Source organism: Chroicocephalus ridibundus, chromosome 2, assembly GCF_963924245.1.
Source record: "Chroicocephalus ridibundus chromosome 2, bChrRid1.1, whole genome shotgun sequence".
NCBI classification, from domain to species: domain Eukaryota; kingdom Metazoa; phylum Chordata; class Aves; order Charadriiformes; family Laridae; genus Chroicocephalus; species Chroicocephalus ridibundus.
Genome location: NC_086285.1, coordinates 147,659,653 through 147,686,005, shown reverse-complemented (window position 1 = coordinate 147,686,005; position 26,353 = coordinate 147,659,653). Strand labels below are relative to the sequence as shown.

Below are 26,353 nucleotides of genomic sequence, written 5' to 3'. Positions count from 1 at the left end.
CCTTATTGGAATCAAAACAAGAACAAAATCATCACGCAACTCCAGCTGCATGGCAGCCTACAGCCAACAGCAACAGCAGGGTGAAGGTGACAGCCAGGCCACTGACTATGGCTTATGGGGACAAACTAGTCAACAAGAGCAGGGTGACAGACAAAGCTCACACAGGAACGTTGCTTCCTGTGTTACCCCCAAATGCAGGAAACCACCTGAGCACTCCGAGAACCAGAGACGGGTCTCTGTGGAAGCAGGCTAGAAACTCTAGTCAGATGCTTCAATTTTCCAGTGAACACAGAAAAAGAAAAGATTTCTCTACGCAGTCTTCAATCACGTTCTTTTCTACTTTTTCTCAATTGTGAGAAGTAAATTTGTACGCCCTTCCTAAAATACAGTATTCCTCTGTAATCTCTTTACAAACAAACAGAGGGAATGCTCAAATGCAAATTAAATGACTAGTAACTGCTGAGTGTAAAACAGACGCTGAAATCTGATCATCAATTAAAATGGTTTAGTTAAAGCAAGCTCAAAATAGGTATTAAGCCTATTTATATTTTCCCAAGTAATTATTCCAGACAGTCAGGATCAAGTTGGGCATGTCAGCTTCCTATGTATTTTACAGCACATTTTCTTAACTGTAACCGTTTGTGGCTACTTACACTATGGATAAATTTTAGAAGAATAAATTCTCAAAGCTAAAGCAGAAAGTTCTTCAAAACAAACAAGAGAAAAATAAGACATTAGAAATTAGAGTAAAATATTTAGAAATATTTGTAATTTAAAGCCAATTCTGGAGTACAACAACCCTAAGCACTACATATTATTCTTAACAATATACCATGCTAATGAACTGAGGGGAATCGGACTGACAGATACCTATGATGGGAAATTTAATAGGGTCCTTATTGTCATTGAAGACCCCTGTGCCACACCAATAGTAGTTAATAAAATGGTTCAGGCCTGTTCTCTGACCTTGACAGCCTGCATACACACAGCTAGCTTACATCCTTCCCAAAAGAGGATTTTCTCAAAGCTAAAGCAGAATTTGAGATTCGATAAAGCCAAGTGCCAGTTCTTGCATTGGGTTACAAGAACGCCATGCAGTGCTACAGGCTTGGGGAAGAGCAGCTGGAGAGCTGCCTGGTGGAAAAGGACCTGGGGGTGTTGGTCGACGGCCAGCTAAATATGAGCCAGCAGTGTGCCCAGGTGGCCAAGAAGGCCAATAGCACCCGGCTCGTATCAGGAACAGTGTGGCCAGCAGGACTAGGGAAGTGATCATCCCCCTGTACTTCACACTGGTGAGGCCTCAACTGAGCACTGTGTTCAGTTTTGGGCCCCTCACTACAAGAAAGACACTGAGGTGCTGAAGTGTGTCCAGAAAAGGGCAATGAAGCTGGTGAAGGACCTAGAGCACAAGTCTTATGAGGAGCAGCTGAGGGAGCCGGGGCTGTTTAGCCTGGAGAAAGGGAGGCTGATGGGAGAGACCTTATTGCTCTCTACAACTACCTGAAAGGAGGCTGTAGTGAGGTGGGGGTCGGTCTCTTCTCCCAAGTAACAAGTTATAGGATGAGAGGAAAATTTCTCCATTGAAAGGGTTGTCAAGCATTGGAACAGGTGGCCTGGGACAGTGGCTGAGTCACCATCCCTGGAGGTATTCAAAAGGCATGTAGATGTGGCACTTAGGGACATGGTTTAGTGGTGGACGTGGCAGTGTCAGGTTTACAGTTGGACTCAGTGACCTAAATGATTCTATGATTCTATGATCCTCAGGCATGCTGTCTTGAGGAAACAGACCCTGACCCATGCTGTCTCCTTAGTTGTGCCTGGACTGAACTGGGGGCACGTTATCAGTGCGTCCTGCACAAAGCTATGACAAGGAGGACACAAACTGCTTAAACAACATGGATGATCACGGCATGGTGCTTAAGACTATGTCTTGGCACTGTCTAGTTTACTGGTGTAGACATAGCCTTAAATTCTCTAAGCTTTTTCGGTATTTTTTTAAAGAAAAACAGTAAGCAAGTACAAAACTGCTCTTCATACATAGCCTTCTGGAAAATGCAATGTTTCTGGATTTGTTAAAGGCATTCATCTTCAAGATCTCTTTGCAGAGGCCCATTTGTTTTCAAAACAGGGAGTGCAATTATTCTCTGAAATCAAATTTGCTGTCAAGGTTTTCCAGACTCCTTCTATAGCAGATAATCATAAACTACCTTGTTTTCTCCCCAGTTTTTGAATATCTGTGCTGAATTACAGAAATACTAGAAAACACTGGCAGATAAACCCTCCCAAAATACAATCAATGCCTAGGACTGGCTACTTGGAAAGTGATCCCTTCTGGAGTTGATGCATAGCCAGAAGTGAATACCATAAAGTGCCTGAGGAAATCCTCACAGAAGGGAGCCAGTGAAGTAAGTCTTGTAAGACCGTTGCTTCTGTCTTGGTATCTCCTGCTTTAGACAGTCCATTTCCTTGATATCTGACCAAAAAGGAAATCAACTGTGTGTGAGATTTGGCTCAAGGAGAGGGAAGATTTCACAGCGTGAAAGGATCCTGCTGTAAAGGCAGAGAAACTGTTTTGAAACCGCTTTATATAGAACAGTAGAGCTGGTAACTCTTGCACCAGTTAAGATGGACTGCGGAGTGGGCAAATGCTCCAGATCCTAGATAAACGGGTTCCAGATAAAATCTTGGTTTAATCAACATTTTTGGATGTTAAGAAGTAACAAACAAGTCAGAAACTTCATCCAACCTCTCCTAATTTCTGACTGACTTATTTGTGCTTTAGAGGTGTTTAATAATCTTACAAGAGAATACTAATTTTAGAGCTAATTGCTAATATTCTTGGCTGCTGTTAACATTTTCCATGAAGCAGCTGCAGACACACTGAATCCTCATCGTTTCATATGTATCAAATGTAAAGTCTCGTCCTGTCTCCATAGTTAAAAACCTGCAGTCTTTGGCTGCAGCTTTTGAACCGGTTGCAGAGTTGGACAGTATCTCACTAGTTTGTCAGATTCTTGCCTACAGAAACAGGAACTTTTTATAGAAACTGGCTGATTAGTACATTAAGTGCCAAATTTCCTCAGGCCAGAAAAACAAAACAAGAGAAAACACAAACTAAAAAACCCACTGACACCTGGGAGTCCTTATGTTTATCATGCCGGTTGAGGTTTACAACATGTGGCAAACCAACCAGAATGGGGATGAAGGAACTAAAGGCAATGACTCCCCCGAAAGCTGTTACTGATATAAAGAGCAATTAAGTCCCATGCGTTAAAGAACTTCATTAAGTTTTTTTGTAGGCATCCTGTGTTGCTGCACAGGGCAGTCCTGCCCATTCTTTCTGTACATTAAGCAATACAACTGCAAACAACAAGAAAGGCTAAACTAGGAAAACACACTGACTCAGTCTTTCTCCACAGACAAGAAAAACAACTGACAAGCATGCTCAAACCCAATTCTTAGGACACCACGATCATTCAAAAAACACGGATCATATCCTTTCAGACATCCTCTGCCACCATCTCATTTTTCTCTCCTTGACTTATCAAAACAATAATCAGACTCTTGTTAATATCACCTCTCCCTGCATCTCATTTGTTAAATAATATCATGATTCAGCTGCCAGCTCAAAATAAGTCCCAGGACCAGGAACTCCTGCTCTGTAGAGTGATCCACTGAACTGAACGGCTATTTCTCATAACCCACAGCTGTTACCCGGCATTTTCTCCGTCTCTTCTTCTCCCTGCTCTTCCTTCTGTAATCTAACAAACCGACAAGACAGATATTTTGTGTTGGCAAATGTAGAAAAACTTCCTCTTCCCTCTTCACTAACCTGGTAAGTTGACATTGCATCAGCAGGAGTTCTGCAGGAGTAAAGTTCTGCTATTGTTATATAAAACTGACTTTTAAATCAGACCCTGGCCCTGAACCGTAACAGTCTGTGGCAGGAGGCAGCACAGGGAGCAGCAGAGAATCCTTACACCCAGTGCCTCCATGATCACTAGCAAATTGCGAAGAATATCACTTACTCTATCAAGAATAAATAAAAAAAGCTATTCTATCTAAGTATGACTGATAGACTAAAATTATTAGGACAATCTTGGTTTTGTTTGTTTTCCACTTACGAACAAATACATTTTACTAAAACCAGTGTCATGAAGCACAGGCATTTTTCCAATCTAAAGCATTATTAATATTTTTAAATGTGAGGGAGAAGATATCAATACTATCTATTGTACTGTGTACTGTTAGTAGGATTTTTGAGGATTTTGTTTGTATTTTTGCAGTCACCTTTACAGCAGAATTGGAAATGAAAACATATAATCTGTTGCTCTGTCAAAGTGTATGTACTGGAGAATCAGATTTACACTTAAGTCATTTGGTGGGTCTTGCAGGTTTCTTTTTTTTTCCCAATGCAGAGTCAATATTACTACTTCCCTGTCATTTAGCTTAGTTCTCTGGTAATAATCCCTAATGAAAATAAAGCACCTGCAACAGTAAAAATCCACTTTGCCAAGTGTGGAGTATAGTTGTGTGCTGTGATGTCCTAGGGAAAGGATTTTAACAATTTTTCAGTTGTTGTAATAGATATTTTCTAATGCACGGCTCTTGTGAGACTGGAAGGCCAACTGAAGATTTTGCGTACAGCTTTTTACAGGCAGGAGAGGAATTTTAATGCCATTCTTAATAGACCTCTTAACTCATTTGGAGAGGCTTTAATTTCATTAATTTGCTGAAGAAATTTAACAAAAACAGCATTAAGGGGACAGCTGTGATGTAGAAAATAACATTTCCATGGGAACAATGCTTCCGGCCAATGCACGTATTCCTCTGCCAAATCACATCAAAGAGAGACACTGCAGGTTCAAAATTATAATGACTTAGTCTCCTGAGATTCACTTGGTCAAAAATTATCCTATTAACTGATTTGTGATACAAATCTCTAATAGCTACTGGACTGACTCAATTATTGGGTTTATTTTATTGAAATTATAACAAGAAAGTTGGTGGGAAACAATAAAGCAGTGATCATAATGTATTCTGCTATGTATATTACTATTAAAGGAAAACTTGCGTGCACATCTGAAAATAAAAGTAACAATATTTTTATATGAAGTATCTGTTTCAGTGGTCTCTTTCATTACAAATCAGAAATACCTCACCTGTTACAGTACATAGGCTGACTTGAACTGGATCTCCCCCACTCCGCTAGACATCAAGCTCTGCACACTGCTTTATTATTACACATTTATAGAGGTATAGCTTTTTCCATATCATGCCTAGCATGTTTTTTTTTTTTAATTGGAACGAATTTCAAAATCGTTTGCGGTCAAGCCACTGCATTACTTACCAAACACTGCCACAACAAGTGAGTGATGCAGAAAAAACACTGTAACAGATAACTGTTTCCAAACACTAGCAGCTGAATTCTTCACAGAGCTTCAGAGACTTTTGATAAAAGTTCTCACCATCTCTGAGAGAATAATTGGCTATTTTTTATATAAAATTACAATTTATAACAGATTTTTAATTTATAGCAACTTTTAAATTTAAATTAACATTATAATAAAAATTATTCTACTAATCTTCATCTACTGTTGATAAATTTTCAAGTTTTCCTTTACAAAATTATGAAAAAGGTTTGTTACCCTGCTAACAGCAGTGAACCTTTGCAGAAATCCCTTCCTATGATACAGTGAACTAAACCAGCCATTTACTCTGTGTGAATTCAAAAGAAAGTTAGTGAGAAAACTAGCTGAGGTCCAAAAGTCTTGCATTAGTCAGCTGTCACATTAATTTGATGCTCATTTGTAAATACAAGCAGTCCATATGAACTCTGAAAGCTTGGCAATAAAGTAAGCACATTCCAAACAAAGACAGAGTCAGTTTTGAACAACATCCAAAGTCTCTGAGTTTAGAAAGCATCTTCTTTAACCCGGACCAGCAAAGAAGCAGTTGCATTTATAAAAGCCGGTAAACAACAAGCTTGCCAAATTAAAACCAATAGCAAGCAACCTAATTTAACTGAGAGTGTCTCTTACAAAATTGCACCTTGCATGTACCTAATCTGAAAGTTAAATGTTATGTGCTAATTCAAAAATACTGTTGAATTACAGTCATCCAACAGAGATGGAACAGAGGGGTCATTCTGTTCTCTGTATTAACACTGCTGACTGAGTCACAAGCTGTACTGCAGGCTTGCTTAGTGCTGCCCAGATTTGTTCCTTGAAGGGCTGAAAAGCGCTCTGTGAAATGAAAAGCAAGCAGTGAATTGATAAACCAGACTCTAAATCCACTATGTGTCCCAGAACTAAAACCACCAGAGAAATAATATAAAATCAAGTCTGGAAAGTGAGAAAAATTTCAGACTTGAAGGCAGAAATTCACAAAAATATATAGAGATAAGAGATATCATGTATTGCCTCAGGGTAAGAGGAAACATGATTTATCATCTTTACTTGCTAAACTGAAATGAGCTATAAGGAAGATTTTCATATTTAGAAAACACATTGTCAGCTAGAAAACTCTGAAAGACAGACATGCAGAAACTGGATAGGATGTGCTCTGAGACTACACTAAGGGGAAAATCACATAATACACAGGGAAGAGCCAGATGACCTGAAAGGGCTTTATTTAAATACATTGCTGTAGTCAATATGAATTTCACTATAGCTGCATCTATACGTCGCTCATGAAACACTGCATGGTTGATTAGCACTGTACACAACGTGGATACGCTCATGCTCCTTGTCCTGCTTATGTGAATGTGTGTGGCAGCGGGCAGCTGAAGAATAAAGCAACTCTGACGTTTCCTTCATTCCTTGTCATTTCAGGTTGCTTGGGGACTCCAAAAAATCAGGGTCAGAAAAGGCACTGCTAACATCTCACAAATCCATAGCATCTCTCTGAATTGATCTTCTGGGACTGAGTGCTAAATGGACACGGGCAAGAGATCTGAAGCCATAATTACCTCAACCAAGGAGACATTATCTGGGACATCATGATCTTGCCTGTCTGACTTCTGTCACTTTGACAAAATGACTTTGAGCCACTTTGGGCCTCTGGGGGGAATTAGAAAAGCATACAGAAAACTTAAGACCATCATAAAAAGAACAAGTTGTGAGGAAACTTGGCATACATCTTTCTGAATGCAAGTCTGCACACTTTGTTTTTCTGTCCTGGGGAGGACAGGTCTATGACCAGAACTCCCTGCTGAAGCAACGTGCACGTTGCACACATTTACCTTGGGCCTCCATAAGAATTGTGCTTGTGTTATGGCTGCAATCCAGGAAGCACCAGACTCCCAGTGGTGTTTGTATGGAAATACATAGACTTATTTCCTACTAGAGGCCACCTGATGACACATGTCCCATAAGGTAGCACCTTATGGACTTTATAGACTCAGTACGAACACCCTGCAGGTACAGTGGTAGTACTGGACCAAAACGTTCACGTGCTTGGTCTAATAATGTTAAAATCAGATAGATGGGCAATGTCAAACTGCTGGCGTATCATCTTATCATAGGTATTAAGTAAACAATAGTAGGACCAGCACTGGGCCCCTGACCCTTCATTAAAATATTGTACTTGCCAGAGGGGCCTGGCACTGTGTTTCAAAAGCACTGGCACAAAACCACTAACTATGTTTCAGAAATACTTTTATGAATTAACAAGAAGGAGTTTTATGTTTGCTTCTTAGAAGGCTAAGTGATAAGCTTATTAATTTTTTTTAATGAAGTACATTTAGAGGAATCAAAAAAGGAACTACATTAGTTTAACAGAGTATTTTCACTTTTCTATTAAAATAATACTGAGGTAAAAATAGTGAAAACATGCAGTGCTAACATACAGAAAACATACAGAACCACAGAATCATAATATTAAAGAAAGAAAAGTCTGATGGGCTTCAACATTCAGTTCCTTGGTTTTGTAAGTGCCTGCCCCACGTTTAGTTGCTATTGCTATTCTTGTCCACAGACCTGTTGTGCTCAATCCTCTGCATATAAAGAGAAAAAAAGTCTGTCTATTGAAGAGCTTATGATTCAATCTAGTTTTAAATATCTTCAGAAAATGAGCCTTTTTTAACACACTTAAAAGTGCAAAACCTAATTTCAACATTTACCTTTGCTTCAAATCCTCATTTTAATTTGTCCCTTCATCCCTACTTCCCTGCATGTCTCCAGGGCTTTCCATCTGCACCTCTTTTTTTTTTTTTTTTTTTTTTTTTTTTTAACTACTGATGCAGTGTTTTTAAAGAACCTTTAGTAACAGCAGTACATCAGCGCTTTCTGGATCACAGGTCAGAGCTGACTCAAGAGAGGCTGAAGCGCAGGCTGCATTTCACCGAGAGGGAAGCAGTTGCAACGATATTGTGTTGCTGTCAAAGAAAAAATGCCCCAGTTCCCTGCTTGGCACCACATATCAAAGCTGCAGACTGTTTCAAGTGAGATATTTTCACTGTTCACCAGTTAATAACGTGTGCTTTCAAATTCATTACTTTATTATTTCCCAGTGGATCAAAAATAAGTTTACTAGCTGAAAAGGAGTCTATACATCTTTTGCACTTACTCCAAAGTAACAGGAAAAAATGAGTCTCCAAGGGTCTGATAGATGGTGATGAATGACTTGGAAACAGGTGAATTTGCTAGATTTCTTAAATTATTTGTATTCTACTCTCAGTACAGATTTCACAACAAATATACGAATTCATACAATTCCTTTTGAACCATTGATATTTTATATCCTTTTCCATAATATTTTTTCAGAAGGCACAGAGAAATTTCTTCCGTTTGTCATCTGTGGAAGTATAAAAAATCAAATGGCCAAATTATTGACTGTGCGTGTTGCTACAGACCCAGCTGCTATATGAATTTACAGCTTTTGAAGATTTGCCTCGATGTGGAATGCTGAAGTTAAAAAACTCACATCAAAAAGTAGTGGGTTTGAATCTATGCCTCAAATGGGGCAAGAATTTGCTGTGAACTGCTAACGCAGCAGTTCTACACAACCCAATATTACTAATGAAATCTTACTGATAAAAAAGCTTCTCTTAGGTCCTTTGACTTCTGAGTCACAAACTGGCAATACGTAAGCATCTCTCTGCTGATCTAGTCAGAAGTATGCAAAGAGCTATGTTGAGGGGACACAAAATGAAGTTGCTGGGTTTTGTTCAAGGACTGAGTCCATCCCACCTGCCCCAGCTGCCTGAAAAACTAAACACTTTGCAGCTGAAAAGAGTTGGTGAACATTGTATTCCAACCTGCCATTCTCAGGAATCATCCGGATTCATCAGGAATCATCAGGAGCGGCAAGGTCACTTTGTTGTGATGTTAAAAAAAATGTTACACCAACATCTTGGGTTGAGAGCTGCAGGAAACTGCATGCTGACATGTTTTCCCTGAAAAATTACGGGAACATTGACATAGCTCGACCCAAGTTCTCTCCCCCACCACGGCAGAAATTATGCTGGGTGAACCTTCTCTCTTTCTCTCTCTCTTGCTATCTGGGAGCACAGACTGCCTGTACTGCAATTTCGCTAAAGGATGGCTCATGCAGTGGGGACAGAGTCTCAGGCTACAGCTTTCCCCTACGAACATACGGCCTGTTTGGCTGGATAGATTAGGAACAATTAACTTCTTTCATCCAGTAGTGCGGTTGGAGAAATCATTATAATCACTCTGAGATTAGCTTTAAGAAACCAAACAGCACATGCACATTGAAAATACATTCTTAATGCTTGTTATCCTTTGCACAGTTTTTGATGTTTTATCCGAATAAAGATTTTCAAAAAATGTTACTGGCTTTCACCCCTGTGAAGGAGCTTGCACAGACTGAATTGACATGCTTTTTCATCCAGCTTTGCAAAACACTACATTTAACTGATAATAGCTGCAATCACAGTGGAAGGCTCACAAAAACTGAAATACCAAGATTACAATACAATGAAAAACTAAGGAACAAATACTCATCAGGAATCAGTTTTAAGAACTACAAATTAAATTCTTTACAGATTTTTTTGACTGACACAAAAAAGAACTAGAAAGTGAATTTGAAACAAATCTTTATATCCAACAAGGGAAAGGGCACAGAGAGCACGAAGAACCATTAGGAAGGAAAAAAGTTTTCTATCTGAACAAATCCATTACTTAAAACTACACACTGCATTCTGTTTCTTGTATCTTCAAGTGCGTCTGCAAAATTACATCCCAGCTGACTTTTTCTACTACGAATTCTCCTTCCTTGATTGTGCCATCTTCCTACTTAATCAGCTCTATTTCTTCTACAGCCCTTTAGCATTCACTTCTTCACAAGGCATGTCATTGATTTCTTCCGATACATAGCAAAACATGACCAGTTCTTCTGCACTGTCTCTGCATTCTCCTCTTTATACACTTCTCTCCCCCCTTGCCTCTGTCATGGATGCAGAAATTTCTCACTAGATCTCTTCCTCAACTGTTTGATTTGCCTGAGTGATCGCATGCTCTCTTCTTATTTCCATTCCTCCCCTACCTCTTTTGTTATTCTTACCTCTAGCCACCCGCTCATCACTGGCTCTTTCCCCGAATCTTAGAAACATGCTTTAGCATGCTCTTTTAGAAAGTAACACAGAACCCCTGATCTTGCTCTCATCAGCTCTGCAACTACAGCCACATCTCCTTTTCCTTTTCATTTCTGAATTCATTGAACACATTTTTTTAAGTAAATCTCTTGAGTTCTTGTTTTCCAATTACATTTCAAACACTTCCCCAACAACTATCTTTTCCTTCTCCGATTCGGTTGAAACTACTCCTGCCAAAGTCTTTAATGATTTCAAAAGTTCACTGTTTTCTTCTTTGCTTTGCTACAATTAACCGTGCTCTAAAATGGTTACTTCCTTTAGTTCCCACAGTTTATCCACTCTCAATTTTTTCTCTCTAACATTTTGTTCAAAATGTGCCCTAGTAGATACTCATTTTCTGCCCACTCAGTTAACTGTGGTGGTCCCACAGGGCTGTAGCATCGCCTCCTCTATTGCTGTCCTTCAAACATCATCCCTTCATCAACAGTATATCAAAGCATTATCCCCTCTGCAATAAAAACTCCCTCTTGTCTCCCCTCTCTCCTCCTGCCTACGCTACAATCACCGATCTCAACTCAGTGTCGTTAAACCCAGTATTTCCCTCCAAGACCTCTTTTCTGCTTCTTTTCCTGACCATGTGGATCATGTGTGTCATTCAGACCTGCTATTGGGGCAGGCCTTTTGATTCAGGCTTCATATTAGGTCCACTTTTTTGTGATTTGTGCATGCTTTCTATTTCACACCTCCACCTTCTCTGTCCACCCACACAGCCAATTGTTTTGTCCACTCTCTCACCATTTCAGATGCCAGCTGCTGCGGTGCTTTTATCCCGCCCTGGTAATTTACCTACCCTAACCCCTTCCCAGGATAGCGTAGGAAAGACAAGTTTCATAACCTTTAAATTTGGCTGTGTCATGTAAGAAGCTATACTCTCTTTTATCCTGTTGTAAATAATGCATCTTTATTTTCTAGTATTGTAGCCGTTGTTCCTTATCACATTTATTTTCTCGTATTCAAGACTGAAAGATCAGCTTCTGCTGCTCATCTGACCTGCCCCATCATCCACTTGATATATTTTTAGCAAGCACCTGGTGTTATTTTCTCATTGTCTCTAATGCTTGAAGAGCTCTCCAGAAACATTCACAAAACTATCTTATTTTCTTTCTTCAAACCTCCTTAGTACTCTCTGTTGTCGAAATGTCCCCAACCCAGTGCTGTAACTATCTCCTGTCATGTGGAACACTTCTTAATTCTCCTTTGTTTCCCCCTCTGGACTCATGTCACGTCATGATTTAGACTCTGTATGTTTGGAACAGAGGTTGTATTTTTCTTCTGTGTTTCAACAGTGTGTAGCACAGTGAAATCCTGCTCTGTGATTGCAATTGCTGTGTATTCATATGATAAAATGAAACTATTGTGACTATCAGAATCAATGCTTAGGATTGATATTTAGAAAAATATTAAGGAAGGTTCAGATTTAGAGTAGTCTTAAACAGATTTCCTGCAATAAAATTATGAATGCTCACACATTAGATAGATTGAAGAGGACTTTTTTGTTCCTGATATCATCAGAGAATCGTAATAAGAAATAATGTCAGGGAACTGTACATAACGAATCCTTAAAAATTACAACAGGGAAGCTTGATCCACACTTTCTGTTTACTAACATGTATTGCCAAGAAAGAACACAATTATGTTTTCCCTGTAGGTCAACCATATGCCAAGGGTTAGTTTTACAAGGTTTAATGAAGGCAAAATCTGATGCTGCAGCTATTTCTGCCAAAAAAGACTTCTTGATTTATTTTGCTCCAATGCTCCAAAAGCTAATGCATTTTATTGCGCTGAGGCACTCTTTCAAATACACATGGGATGAATCCATGATGGATATCTGTCTTCACAGTCATTTAAATTACACTGAACCCACCTATGATCTCAGCAGATTGAAGCCCTTAGTGTGACTATTACCATTACTCACAAAGTATATAAGCACAGTGACATCAAGAGGTATGATGTATCCTTAATGAGCTAATTTTTGATGGTAGAGTGACTGAGAGAAGCCCCTACATTCCAGATTGCCCAGAGGAAAGGTGACTGCTGTTCAACTAAAGATGCACCTCTGAAGTAAAAATGTATGTTGAGAATTCCCATCTGCAATATAGCTTTTCTTGATGCCCAAGATCTCAAGAACTAGATGATCATTTACTACCATTCTGTGTTGGCTGAACTGGCTGCTTTGGTTCTGTTGGGTCTCTCAAATACCTATTGACATGTTTAATTATTGAGTGATGCTTTGGTGATGGTTTAATATTGGTAGTGGGTCTGAAACATTTTTTGGAAAGCTGAAGTTGTTAACTTTTATTATAAGCATTTTATAAATTGCCAGGTATAAGGTATCATATAAATTGCCAAACAAGCAAGTGGGAGGCACTGAATTTACAACAATGCTTAGGACTGATCCTGCCTTTGGATTTGTCCACTAAATATACAAGTCATATTTCAGTATGTTAATGACACACAACTACATGTGTACATAAATGTATGCATATACCTATATCTGTACATAGTGATCAATCTGTGCTTTTCAGTTTGCTTCTTACCCTAGAAGAATCTTTAGACAATACTAAAAAGATGAGCATTTATTGTGCCATGGGAAAGGAAGGTGGAAACAGAGAAACTTTCCTTTTTATTCACAATTTACATACTAAAAGTGGTCAGAATGGTCAAAGTGAGCAAATAATACTAGGTGATTTCCATGTTGGTAGCCAAAATCCAACATAAACAAAAGTCTCTGCACAACAGTCGCCTAGTAATATCTTGTTTCTCTATCAAGTAGGGACCCCTGACTTGTGCTGCTTCTTCCTGAAGGCAGAGAGCAGCTCACGAGCGGAGGAACAAGCTGGCATGGGGAACATGAAGCTGTTTCTCGAAGAGGACTTCATTTTTTGTGAAGGACAGCATTTTGGCTGGAAACTAACCTGAATGAAAGCTGGAAACCAGGAAGGGTCATGCTTTTTGAGAGGCAGGACTTCCAGATCCATTAAAGTGGGAACTTAGTGGGAACCAGGAGAGAAAAAGGTCTTTAAAACACCCTTTCCCACACTACCATCTAGCAGTCCCTGCAATATATATGCCGAGGCAATCTTAAAGACAGCTGTTTCTAAACAATAGCTTTTGCTAAATTCTAAAATGCATTCACATGAGTGAAGGAATGATGGCACTTAATGTACAAAAGCAGTAATATGGCTACATTGGCCCATACCACCCCAGACTGAACACTAGGCATTTTGATTCTCTCTTTGTATTACCTTTGCTTTGTGCATGTTCCCGTGTGTGTGTATGTACAGGCATGTACGCAGGTAAGTTTGTAGCAAAGGAAGAAAGGGGACTGTGATAGAGTGCTCTGTGCTTACCCCAAAATATATATGGGCACAGTTTTACAGCTGTAAGTTATCTATAGGTAGTGCACACTTAGCAGGTTAAAAGAAAGTAATTTTTTCTGATATTTTCTTGGGTAGGTGAGAAGGGGTTCAAGCATATTCAGCAAACCTCAAACACAGTTTTTGCTAATGAAAAAAGAAGGAATATTGTATTTCTCAGAATGCAAATTACAGGGATTTTGCAATAGAAAATGTCACTCATTCACATTAAAAGTCATGGTTCAAAGGGAATTGTGGTAAAATGTATAAATCTAGAATATTATCTGATAAAAACAGAGACAATTGTGCTGAAATGTTTCTGGACACAATACAGCAGCAGAGGTACCTGACCCCTCCACAATACAGCAACTCACGACAGTTATTCATATAGGACAAGAAAACAAGGGAAGACTCTGCTTTTCCACATTGATTGCCGATCAATATGCATATTTATCAGCCTACACAAAGAGGATTAATAAAAAATAAATCCAAATTCTCTTCTCTAGTACTACCACAAATGAAAGTAAAGATGGTTTTGATACTGATATCACTCAACAAAAGATTTTTCCCTGAAATAATAATTCAAGCAGGGAATATCACGAGGAATCTTACAATTTCTATTGTTTATTATAGTCAAATACAAACTCTAGTCTAAACCAATTTAAAAAATAATATGCTGTAGTTGCATGCATAATAATGAGTCAAGTTAGTGTGCTGCATCATTTGGTATGCAGAACAAATTCACTGAAGCTCAAAGTGAAACTTGCTTAAAAATGAAAGCATCATGATTGAAAGCAAAAAAAAAGCTGCAGAGAACATAGATAATAAGCAAAGCTAAGCAAAGGGGAAAAAAAAGGGAAGACAAGTAGGGTCCTGGTAGAGGGGGAAGAAGAATAGAAAGAAGAAATATAGAAACAGAAGTATATTTTACCTGTCATCCTCTTTCCCTTCCTCAGCTTGGTCTTCTTGAGCTTTTTCATCCTGCCCTGATCCTTTGATTTCCTCCTTATCACAGTTCTCTGACACCTCTTGCCCTTCCCCTTTTTCATTACTTTCTTGCTCCTTTGCTTTCTCCTCCTCCTCCTCCTCCTCTTTTTCTTCCTCCTCCGGAAATACTCCATCTTGTTCATCCCCTTCCAGCCCTCCCTCTTTTTTTCCCTCCATATCCCTTGTCCTTCTGAAGTCAACAAAAATTGAAAAAGGCATGCAAAAGGAAAACAGAAAAGAATAAATAAAGTTAAGGTCATGGAGAGGAGCATGCATGAACTCACAAGAAAGGAAATGCAAAGGAAATGAAATAAAAACTCAAAGATGGAAACAGTCATAATTAAACCATGCTGGCTAAGGCTCCAGCCTACACTAGATAACATTAGGGCGTTTTCTTAGAACAGTAGCTAACTTCCTCTTCGAATAAAAGTTGCATTGCAACACATCACATTTAGAAATGTATACATAACTGCATGACAGAAACCGTGTGGTCCAAACAACGCTCATATAAGCAGATGTTTAAAGCATCTTTTCAAATGCACCATTTCTCTCAAGAGGACAAATTTCTGAGAATTGCTGAGAGATGCAGGTGGGTTACACCTTCCAAAAAATGATCTTTCATTTTTTGGATGAAAATGATCTTTTCATTTTTCAATGCTCCTCTGAGTGTGCACAGGGCACAGGCAAAGTGAGGTGCTGTGTTTTGCTCACAGATACACTATCCGCTTGTTGAAGAGCAATTCAACGGTTACACGCCTACAGTTAAATTGGGCTAGTGTAAGTATTAAATTGAGTTGGTCTGTGTAAGTACTAAATAAGGCTTCTATAAAAGTCCAGCAGCTGTAGTTTAAAAGGAAATTAAGATGCCTCTGACATTGCCGGCACACATTTTCAAGATAAACTGTCTTTTCAGCCACATTAAGTATTTTACAAAATGGTTTTCATAAAGTGCAAATCTAAGTGTGCCTAATGCTTGCTGACAGCATATGTTTGTTATTTTAGTGTATGTTAGCACAATCCAAGATGACAAAACTTGGCCAAAAACAAATACCGTGAAGGCTTCAAAAAGCATTAGGTTAAGAAGACATTTAAACCAGTATTTTGCAAATTCCCTGCGAATTTCAACCTAGGCAAAATATTAATTTGAAATACAGTTATTGACAAACGTTCGGTTATGTAAATTGCACTGCTATGGCTGGTGCTACGGCTCCTCCCGCTCACCTGATTTTCTTGTTTCCTCTTGGCCGCTCTGACTGGACGGACATGTAGCTTGTGCTGCTGAAACGTGAAGCGCTGCTTGTCCGTGACACAGCGGAGACGTCACTGACGTCGCTGTCTGAAGACTTATTGGAAACATTGTCTGAGCCTCGCTGAGGATCCCGTCCTGACCGATACTGTAAGAGGAGAGGGACGAAGATACAGATGTTGTCAATGACATTACCACAAATCAGCTACGGTGCTGGTCCCTGATGCTATCTAAACTGCCTTTGTCACCAGACTGCCTGAATTTTTATAACAAAATTTTAAGATGATACAGAATACAAGTTATGTCTTGGTTCATATTAACTTTACTCTGCTTTGCTACCTGGTTCAAGTTATCAGCTCCCCAGCTTCATCCATAGAGTGACTTGTACAAAACTTCCAGCTCTTCCACAGGTTTCACAAACTTTAGTAGAGGCATCTAAACCATCACAAAATATTCTTACCACAACTGTTTCACCAGTGCATGAAAGCAAAGCAGACAGACTTAGTGACTTGCCCATGATTACTGAGCTCATGAAAGATTGAACAGGAGACAGAATGTGCTTCAGGCTATCTATAGCCTATCTATATATATATATATGTATATATATGTCTCTTTTGGGCCCTAGCCTATTTACAAAATCTTCTGGTTGACAAATGTTAACTTTTTTTTTTTTTTTAAAGTGAATAGACAGATGAAATTATCAAACCAAAAGACAAAGCGATGTTGTGGCTGTGCAAACCAACCCCACATCTTGCTGGACCACTGGGCTGCGAAGTCTGAAAGGATGGGACAAGACTAGAGATAATTTGTACCTGACCATGTACAAACACCTCAGAAACGAAAAAATTGCAATAGTATTTGAGCTTGTTAACAGTATACCCCAAACACGGAACTGGCAGGTGACTGGTGACCAGCAGTAAGCCCATACAACATAAAGCAGTGCTGTGCAGAGGTATTCAAGTTAGAGCTAAAGAAAACATTAGGGCTATTTGTTCTTGTTACACCAGTTAGCTTTACATTAGTGCTAAGTCTGTGCCACTCTGCATTGCACTACGTGCAGATACAATAAATAGCAAACAGATGTTTTCCCCCCTCCTCTTCATACACAGACATTTCTGTCCATGCAGAAATCTGATGGGTTACTACTGATAATCTTTTCAGAAAATCAGTATTGCAAAATGAATTGCAAATGATCGACAGGTAATTGTTTTGCTGACATGGAAAGAAGACAATATGGAAAGATGAGAAGGGCAGCACACACAGGACTGAAAGAAAACAATGGGAGAAAATAATCAGCATAATACATCAGTGGCTTGTTGAACTCTTGGGGGACAAAACATTGGACTCAGCTACCTGAAGAATATCTTAATGCAGACCTGTGCAGTCCTGCAGAAGAGAAAGGTGTCCAGGTTTGGCTAACAAATTTGTCCTTTTTTTATAGTTTTAAAGTAACTGTCGTTCATGAAGTACACAGATCATTTGCTTCTGTTCTCTTGCAAGAAATAAGTTAACACTGGGAAATATCTTGAGACACTGTGCAGTGTCTAAATAGCATCTCAGAATAGCGTTTGAGTGCCTATTTACCATAAACAAATCTTACATTTAGAAATAATAGGTTATTTTGCCTGTTTTCAGAGAGGGAGATGAAATAAAGATAAGAAAGGCCAAGCACAGCCTGAACTGCAGGCTTACCTAAACTGGTGGCACAAGGCGCAGCAGGGTTCCTGAGCTGTACCGATTTACAGTATTTGTGTTCATTGACAAACCGCTCAAGCCCTCCCCAGCCATTAAGTTCCAGAGTGCACTTAGCCGGCCATAAACTCACAGAGTATCTCTGTGATTACAACTTTTAAATGTTGTAATATTTACTGACTCTTTTTATTGATGCCATTAATATTTTTGCTTGATAAAGAAGACAGTAGATATTATTATCGATATATTCATTTGGCAACATAAAAACAATAATTAAACAGCTGTCCTGATTATCAGAGATAATAGAAAATTATACCAGAATAAAATAATTGTTCTTTTGCAGCAACTCCTTTTAAAAGCACAACTACTCAGCCCTTTGGAGAATAAAAAAAAAAAAAGCAATGCCCAGTGAAACGCGTATATATTGAGTCCTGTCTATTCAGTTCCACCCACCTAACCCTCCCTAGAATAATTCTGCACTGAAGTCAAAGGTATGATTGTAGTTGGTGTTGATGTAGCCTAAAACTACCAAGACTGGGATGTACAGCCTGGGGTACTGGGCTACCACCATGCCCTGTAGAAGGGGCAAAGCAGAGCTGCCCTCCGGCCTTCGGCATTTGCCGAGGCTCCCCAGCAGATGTACTTGCCATGGCCAACCCTGTGCTGCCAAGGCCACGCTGCTACAGGCTCCCAGCAGAGCTGATGCACAGCTGTATGAACAGCTGCCGCATGGAGAGTGGCTACTGACCTCAGGGCAGACACACCGCTGGCACTGCAGACCTAACGTGGCTATCCTGCCAGGAAATTACATAGACCATAGTGTCAGATGTAAACCATTGATGGAATTGTTAATTACATTCCAATTAAGGGATAGATAATTACTTGTAGCGATTCACAGAATCACAGACCTCAACCTGCGGATCCCACACTGAGCTTGCCAAGCAGTCCATGGAAATGAGCCCTTCTAAATTAAACACATGCAAGCAACATGAAGCGGCAAATGGTATCAGCATTGCACAAAGTTATTCTAGACGCATTCTGCAGCACACTGTAAGTTTCAAAGACCTATGGTTTTGATTTTGCCTGTTTCACTTCCACACCTGGAGAACAACATTTCTTAAGATACGTTTTTCGTAGCAATGTGCTGTATATAACAAATCAGACATTTTCATTAACAAAACAACCTTACTGTGTGGATTTTTTTTAAAGCTAATGCAATAGTAATAATCTAGTCATATACAGTGAAGACTGAGAATTGCTATGGCAAGAAAAGCAACTTAAAGGTAAAACATTTTGGAAACATAATGTGAAAAAAGATCATCAGATCATTACCTTGTGTCTTTTTTCTCAGCTGTATGTAAGGGTACTTCCCATCAAACATTTTCAATTGGGTTAGACGGCACAGAAATATTATTTGACCCATGCTATTTCAGGATGTTTTAAATAGGGAAAGATAATTGATCCTTTCATTAAATCTGAATGTCTTAAGATACAATATTTGTCTTTAGAAGTTTTATTTACACATGTCTTGAGTTACAGTCTCAGCATCTACTAGCTGCCTACCAAAGTAACATCTAGAAACTGAAACTAAATTGTCTTTCTTGCTGGACAAAGCTCAGACACCTCATATTCATCCAATAACTCCAAATTACTCTTTATTCTGCTCCAAATTACTCTTTATTCTACTGCTAAGGCCTACTTTTGACCTTATATCTGACTTAATTTTGTTTAGGAAATGGATTATAATAGTAAGTGTATTGCATGTTAGTGTTTCAGTAACTGCAGCACAGAAGACAAAAGGAAACGTGCTGCTTGTCTGACAGAAGCCACGCTGGCATTTCAGTTTTAGAATTGTTTCTTAAATTGCAATTTAAGGCAGTTTCTGAACTTCCCCTTTGCTCTCTGCCTCAAAAGTAAAAAGGCACTTCCATTGTGCGAATATTGATTTTTAAAAAATATTCAGTTCTTTCATGTCATATACTCTGACTGTAAAATGCAAGCATTTTTGCATAGTTTTGCACTGTTCTTTCTTCAGTTTTTGTGTGGCTAAAGTTGCCCCAAGGCATTCCATCTTCATACGTTTCATACGCTTCCTTCTTTCCTTCCTCCAAATTTCATTTTCTTTTTTTTTCTAAATGTCACCACCTGTATGATAAGATCAACTATTAGACTGAAAAGGTCATCATTAACCGAGTGCCATCCACCCATTACATCTGAAACGCTGCTCGCGTTTCCCGTCCCTCTCCACTGCTGTCCCTGTGCCGTGCTGGAGGAGTCTGCACCGTCTGAATGCACCCTGCTGGGTAACTGCAGCCCCCGTGGCCCGATCCTGGCTGCAGCACGGCCACAGGTTTCGATCATCACAGCCAGCAGCTACCCTGTTTGCTCCAGTTTCCCTCAGAAGAGAACACGAGGACAGCAGGGGAACCACACGCGCAGTGACAGCTGCCCTGGTTTGGACAATCAGGAGGTCCGGCCTGCGGTGAAATGTACCTGCCTACTACGCAGGTTAATTAAATAGTTTCTTTAATTTTTTTCTTTATTTTTTATTTTTTAAATAACAGCCACGGCAGTAGGAAAATTGTCTCCTGACTTTTCCCATGTTGGAAATATATGTCTTTTATTGGAAAAAGGTTAAAATTTCATTTCCAACTCAATCAAGACTCATATAATATAGGCAGCATTATGGACCCATAAAGCAGGAAGAGTACTCAGCTTCTTCAGGCTGCTTCAACAATAGGAAGTCTGCTGCAAGCAGAGGGACTGATTAAAAGTCACTTTTGCATTTTTAATATTAAGATAATTTTTTCCTGTTTTGCTGTGTTGAAGCATGGGATAAATTTCATTATTACAGATTCTATCAAACAAGTGTTAAAGTTTCTAAAAGCCCTTTCCTCTGCATTGGTAAAATTAGCTGGAGATCCTAACGAAGTGACAGGTTTGTGCCAATACCTTGTAACTGCAGTAGATTACTTTCCTGTTGTGATGAATTCAAGATTATTAAAGCTGAAAAACAAATACCTCTGTTCTGCTCCGCTTCCTGATACAACAACCTCTGCAAACATTTTGACCTCTTTGTGCACTACCACTATATGACTGACAGACCACATAGAGCTACAACTGCTCTGACACTTCTTTCTCAAAAGAAATTGTTTTGGAACTTCTAATTCAAAGGGAGTTTAAGTGTGTTTCATATTGCTTTAATCTATTGTTACCAGTCTTCCATCTTGGACTATGCAATCACGCAGTTGTCCAGGCAATTGAAATTGTCAGTGATTTCCAACCATCTTCTATTTTATTATCTTTTTTTTTTCTTTTTTATAGCCTACTAATCCATTTTTATTTGCTAGCATTTACATAGGAACATGCAAATCTGGTCAATGTTTTTAGTGATCAAAATGTTGGGAAGATGTTTCAGACAATTGTCCATTGTGCTACTACAAGAAGATTAAAGAACCATTCTGGACTGTTTCAATAGTTCTTTGCCTTGCTGACAAAAGCTCTCGAGCAGCCAGAGCACAGCAATTGTATGAAATGTTCTGTAATTTCAACTGTAGCTTTCGGTGCAAGTTCACAACCTCTAAAGGCATTGCAGATTTTAGTTACCACAGATCATTTTAATGAATGTTATTGGATTGTTTGATTCTTTCTAAAACATTTGTTAATGGCTGCCTAATGAAGTCTGCCATTAAACATAAAATCAAATACTTACTAATATTTACTAACAGCAGCACTACATTTATATAAAGCAAAAGATTCTAAGTCATTTTTACAAAATACCATACACAAATGAATACACAGAGAGAATATATGTTTATCTCTAGCTTGCATACAGACGAACCCAAGATGAAGGCGATGATGAAGCTGCCCTTGCGTATATTCGTACTTAGCCAACTCAATAATCTGTGCTTACATTTATCACTCCTGTCAGGCTCCATCAAGGCAACTGAGGTACAGCTAGCCAGGTCAGCCTCTGCCAGCCCTGCTTCAGCTATCAGCTGCACATGGCATCCATCAGCCCCTTGGGAGATTTAAGGATTGACCAGGGAGATGAAGTCTTGCGCTGCTCTGCTATTAGGTATATAATAAGCTCCACAGCTGCCTTGGGCTTCACAATATGGAGCTGCAACCAGTTCTAGCTCAGACTCATTCCTGGCTGCTGCTCCTGACTTCTGCTTTGTAGTCCTGGATCCTATACTATCTTCCTACTTTTTATTCCTAATTCTTGGATCCTGCTTTCTTAGCCCTGCATTTGGCTTCTGATGAGTCCCGTCGGCAGTGTTCCAACCCTGTTCTCCCTTCAGCCAGTTCTTGCTTTGCATTAGGCACCCCTTGATCTCCTGACCCTGGCCCTACTGTGCCTCTCTTGGCACTCTTGTCTTGCAGTAGCATAAAAGAGAGAGCTACACATGGTGTTGCTACTTCTGAGCAGTACAGTGCCTGAGCCAGTAAATCTGGCTGGATGTACAGTGGTTCCCTGTACATCCATTCCTTACTCCCATTCCTTATCCGACATCATTTTTTCCCATTATTCAGAAAATTCCAATCTACTTCTACCTTGCATAAAAAGAACTGACTGCAACCTGATTTGCAAACCCACCTTCTAAACCATCCCAATTTCCAATAAAGTTAGGCCCCGAACTGAAACATGCTGGTAAAAAAGAACATCAATATTTCTATTGAACATGTGAAAAAAAACCTACTTCAGAAGTTCTCACATCTTTCCCTTAGTGGTTTAGTGCCATCCATTTATCGATTTCAGTAACCAGTGCTGATGTATACAGTTTTTACAGTCTTTACAAAGGAGCTCCTAAGGCCCGAATTCCCTATGGGACTAAGTCATGTTGCAAACAGCATCCCACTGCTAAATTAGTAAATGAAAACTGAACAATGAAAAAGATCACACAAGTCAGCAGTGGGCCCTGGCAGCAAAGAAAGGCAGCCTTGGTTGTACTGACTGGAACATAACCAGTAAATCAAGGAGACGGATTAGTACCGTTTACTCAGTATTCATTAGACCACATGTAGAATATTGTATCCCGTTTTGAGACCCAAACTACAACAATGACGTCGAAAAACTAGAATGAGTTTATCGGAGGGCCACCGAGACAGCTAGGGCTAGAGCATTTGCCCTGTGAGGAGAGGCTGGGGGAGCTGGGCTTGCTTGGCCTGGAGAAGTGATGGCTTTAGGAGTACCAGACATCAGCCTGCCAGGTCACACAGACGTCAAAAAGACAGAGCCAAGCAATTTACAGCAGCTCTGACTGGTGTAAGAAGGGACATTTTTACCACATGTACAGTAAGCAGTGTATGAGGTTGCCCAGAGAAGTTCTGCAGTTTTCATCCTTGAAGGTTTTCAAGACCAGATAAAGCCCTGAGCAACCTGTACTGATCTCACAGAGACCCTGCTTTAAGCTAGGGGTTGGACTAGACAGCTCCTGAGGTCCCCTCCAACCCAAATTATTCTGCCATGACTCTGACCTACCTAACCTGTAGGGCAAGGTAATCCAAGAGCTGAAGAAGAAACTGCAAGGGCAGCAGTAATGCAGACACCACCAAAGGATCGCTGTCTAAGGACAACTGGAAAACTAGAGGGAGGTCATCCAGAGGCACACGAAATCAAAGACTAAAAATCATCTGCTTCACGTATGTTGGCATGTGGTGCAATTTTTTTTAAGAACTCTCTCAGTGCACAATATGAAACAAATATAGGAGCACACTAGAAAATATTGTGGGATTACATCAGGAACAATTTATGGGACGTGCAAATATTTGGTAAAGTAGAAAGCAGTAAGGCAGCTCCTAAGAAGTATTTGGGCCTCTTAGTGAGCCCAAGAATTAGCTTGTCAACAAGTTTGTCTTCCTACAAAAAAAACCCCTGTTCCTGCAGTCAGTATCAAAACACCAAGTATTCTCTGTTGTTCTGATGTTCTTTTTCGTACAATATGACTTTTGGAAGATCAAGGCAACCTCTACTTTCAGCTGCTGCACTGATATCTGTTCTGAAATCAAGCTGTTATTGATGCAGAATTAATTCACAAAGATAGCTACATCCAGTCTAGGGAATTAGGTGTTCTTCAATCTTACTTCAAGTGAGGACCAAATTTTACAATTTTGAAAGGAGACAGCACTGCAAACTTTCTTCTGGGGTATATAAAGTTACCACATTGTTCCAAAGACTGTTCAAAATCACAAAAACACTGTTTAAAATCCCATCTGTCTTATGAAAAACACAGTAGGTAAAAAAAAAGTATTTTAAGGTAAATTAAAAGACAAGTAAAACAACATAGGAACAATTCTAAGCATCACCTCAAAAAAATTCTTAAACGGCAATCCAAGATGTATTACCCACTGGAGTGAAAATATAAGGTTTATAATGGCCAAGAAGGTATCTCATAATATCTCATCAAAAGCTATCTTAAAGTCACTACTCATAGAGAGAGGTTCTATTCCAAATCATCATGTCATTGGAACAGGGACATGACATTTCATAATAACAAGAGGCTACCACCACTGGCCTGCGTTCTTCAGTAGTATGCCTCATGTACTGTACAACTAGACATCTATTTTAAAAACAAAGATAAATAATTTCTATTATCTATTAAGGAAAATAAGATTTTTAAGAAGAGTTTTCATGGTCTGAGTATTAAAGTAGGATCATCTTTTTCATGGTTCTAGTTGATTCTGACAGATTAAATGAGGTAGAAGAGAAATCCATGTATAGCATAAGGCTAGGGTGAAACAGCTGTAATTTCCTACATGGAATGAACAGAAAAATCTCATGTGTCCTGTGGATGGACTTCACCTTGTTACAAGATCTGATGATTCCGACATGCCTTAACAAGTTATAGGTGAACCATAGAATGCTCTCATGTAGCCAGATCATTCACAACAATTTTTGAACAAAAGCAAAGATCTTGAAGAGATATGAGTCTACATAATATTAATATACATAAATAAAAGCTTCAAAAGAAGAACCCTTTCATGAAAATTAAGGGTAGAAGGATGTCCAAAAATCAGTCCCCCTTTTCTGACATGAATGGAAATTCAGGAAAGCAAGCAAAACAGAAAATGAAGCAAAACTCTTTCTAAGACTTATTTGAAACATTTGCTATCCAAATTCCCTTTCATATTGCTGATCTTCTCCTGATTTTTAACTGCTATTTAAAACAGGGAAGAGTCAGTTACCAAGTTTCACTTTAGAGAAACGGGTGCACAGTCTGGCTTTGTGATGGTGCGTAATAAACTTTTGATGTAGATCTTCTTGAACTTCCCAGCATCTTTGTAACTGCCACACAGTAACTTTTTGACTGTCTCATACAGAAGGAAGAAAATCTATTTAAAACAGAGATCAGCAATCCTTTAGCATTCCAGAACACTGCACCAAGTGTCATGAAGATGCATCATCATGGACACTGTTCACTGTAGAAAATCTGAGCTGTTCAAGTCAGAGTGATTACAAAAATACAGGTGTCCAGGGCTTCACAATCTACTGTGCAATTGCATTTAATGGTATCTCCAGTGTTTCATCTCCTGGTGAACTCCAGCATGTGTGTTAGGACAAACTGGTGAGCCTGCCTACAGTTAACTCACTTGTTCAGCGGGTTCAGTTTCAATAACTCTGTTTCAGTGATAACTCCGGTAACTCTGTTAATTCTGTTTCTGTTCTTATTTGGTCCTCTAACTCTAGTGAATCCTACTTACACTGGATAAACAGAATCAAAACGTGCTTCCTGTATTTGCTTCTGTTCCTCAAGTGGTTCACATGCCATTTCTGTCACCACTGCACTCACAATCTCTTGCACTTCATACAGTCCTGCCATCCAAGCAACAGCTCCTTCTTTAAAGAGTGTAACAAGGCACGATTTCTGTTTTAAGAAATCCTCTTTTGTCTCTGACTGTTCTACCTAATTTGGGCTTCTTTGAGGTGTTACCTTGCAAATGCAAACTAGGAAGTCAAACAACATGCATTTTAAACAGTTCTCATTTAACCTGTATTTTAAACTACGTTTCCATAATTTGTTTTTAGTCCTTGGGTCTCTCATAAAAACAAATTAAAAAAGATGGAAAGGCAACCATCTTTTCTTATCAGAGGATTTCTGTTTCATTACACTTTATTTCACCCCCAAAAGCCTGTGAAGTATTTCAGCATACCTGATGCTTTGGGAACAGAGATATGAACTTCCCACTTAATCCTGCTTTCTCTATATAACATTTAAATATGACTTTCACCAAATTTGTCCTAGGACACAGCACCTTTGAAAGAATTCATGCTGAAGAGAACAGCTGGATTGACACACGGGCCATCTGGTGAGTGCTCATTCTTGTAAGCAGAAGTGCCTAAGGACCATGAGTTACACAATTGCTCAAGAACAGGATATAAATATATATTTGTAGGATTCCACTTTACAAGTCCTTAAATCCATAGATATCAGAGGATATTCTCCAAAATCA

At 39.2% G+C, this 26,353-nt stretch overlaps 1 protein-coding gene across 50 annotated transcripts in view; it reads right to left on the bottom strand.

Annotated features, from left to right (window-relative positions):
- The window catches only part of RIMS2 (regulating synaptic membrane exocytosis 2), a 493,643-nt gene that overhangs the window by 66,734 nt on the left and 400,556 nt on the right, over window positions 1-26,353 (bottom strand). For 49 of the 50 annotated variants that reach the window (XM_063327352.1, XM_063327357.1, XM_063327378.1 and 46 more), the window contains one exon: window positions 16,183-16,355. In XM_063327352.1, coding sequence (XP_063183422.1) covers window positions 16,183-16,355 — 173 coding nt within the window. Of the gene's footprint in view, window positions 1-14,905; window positions 15,152-16,182; window positions 16,356-26,353 lie in introns of all 50 variants that reach the window. The other variant, XM_063327374.1, reaches the window with a different exon arrangement.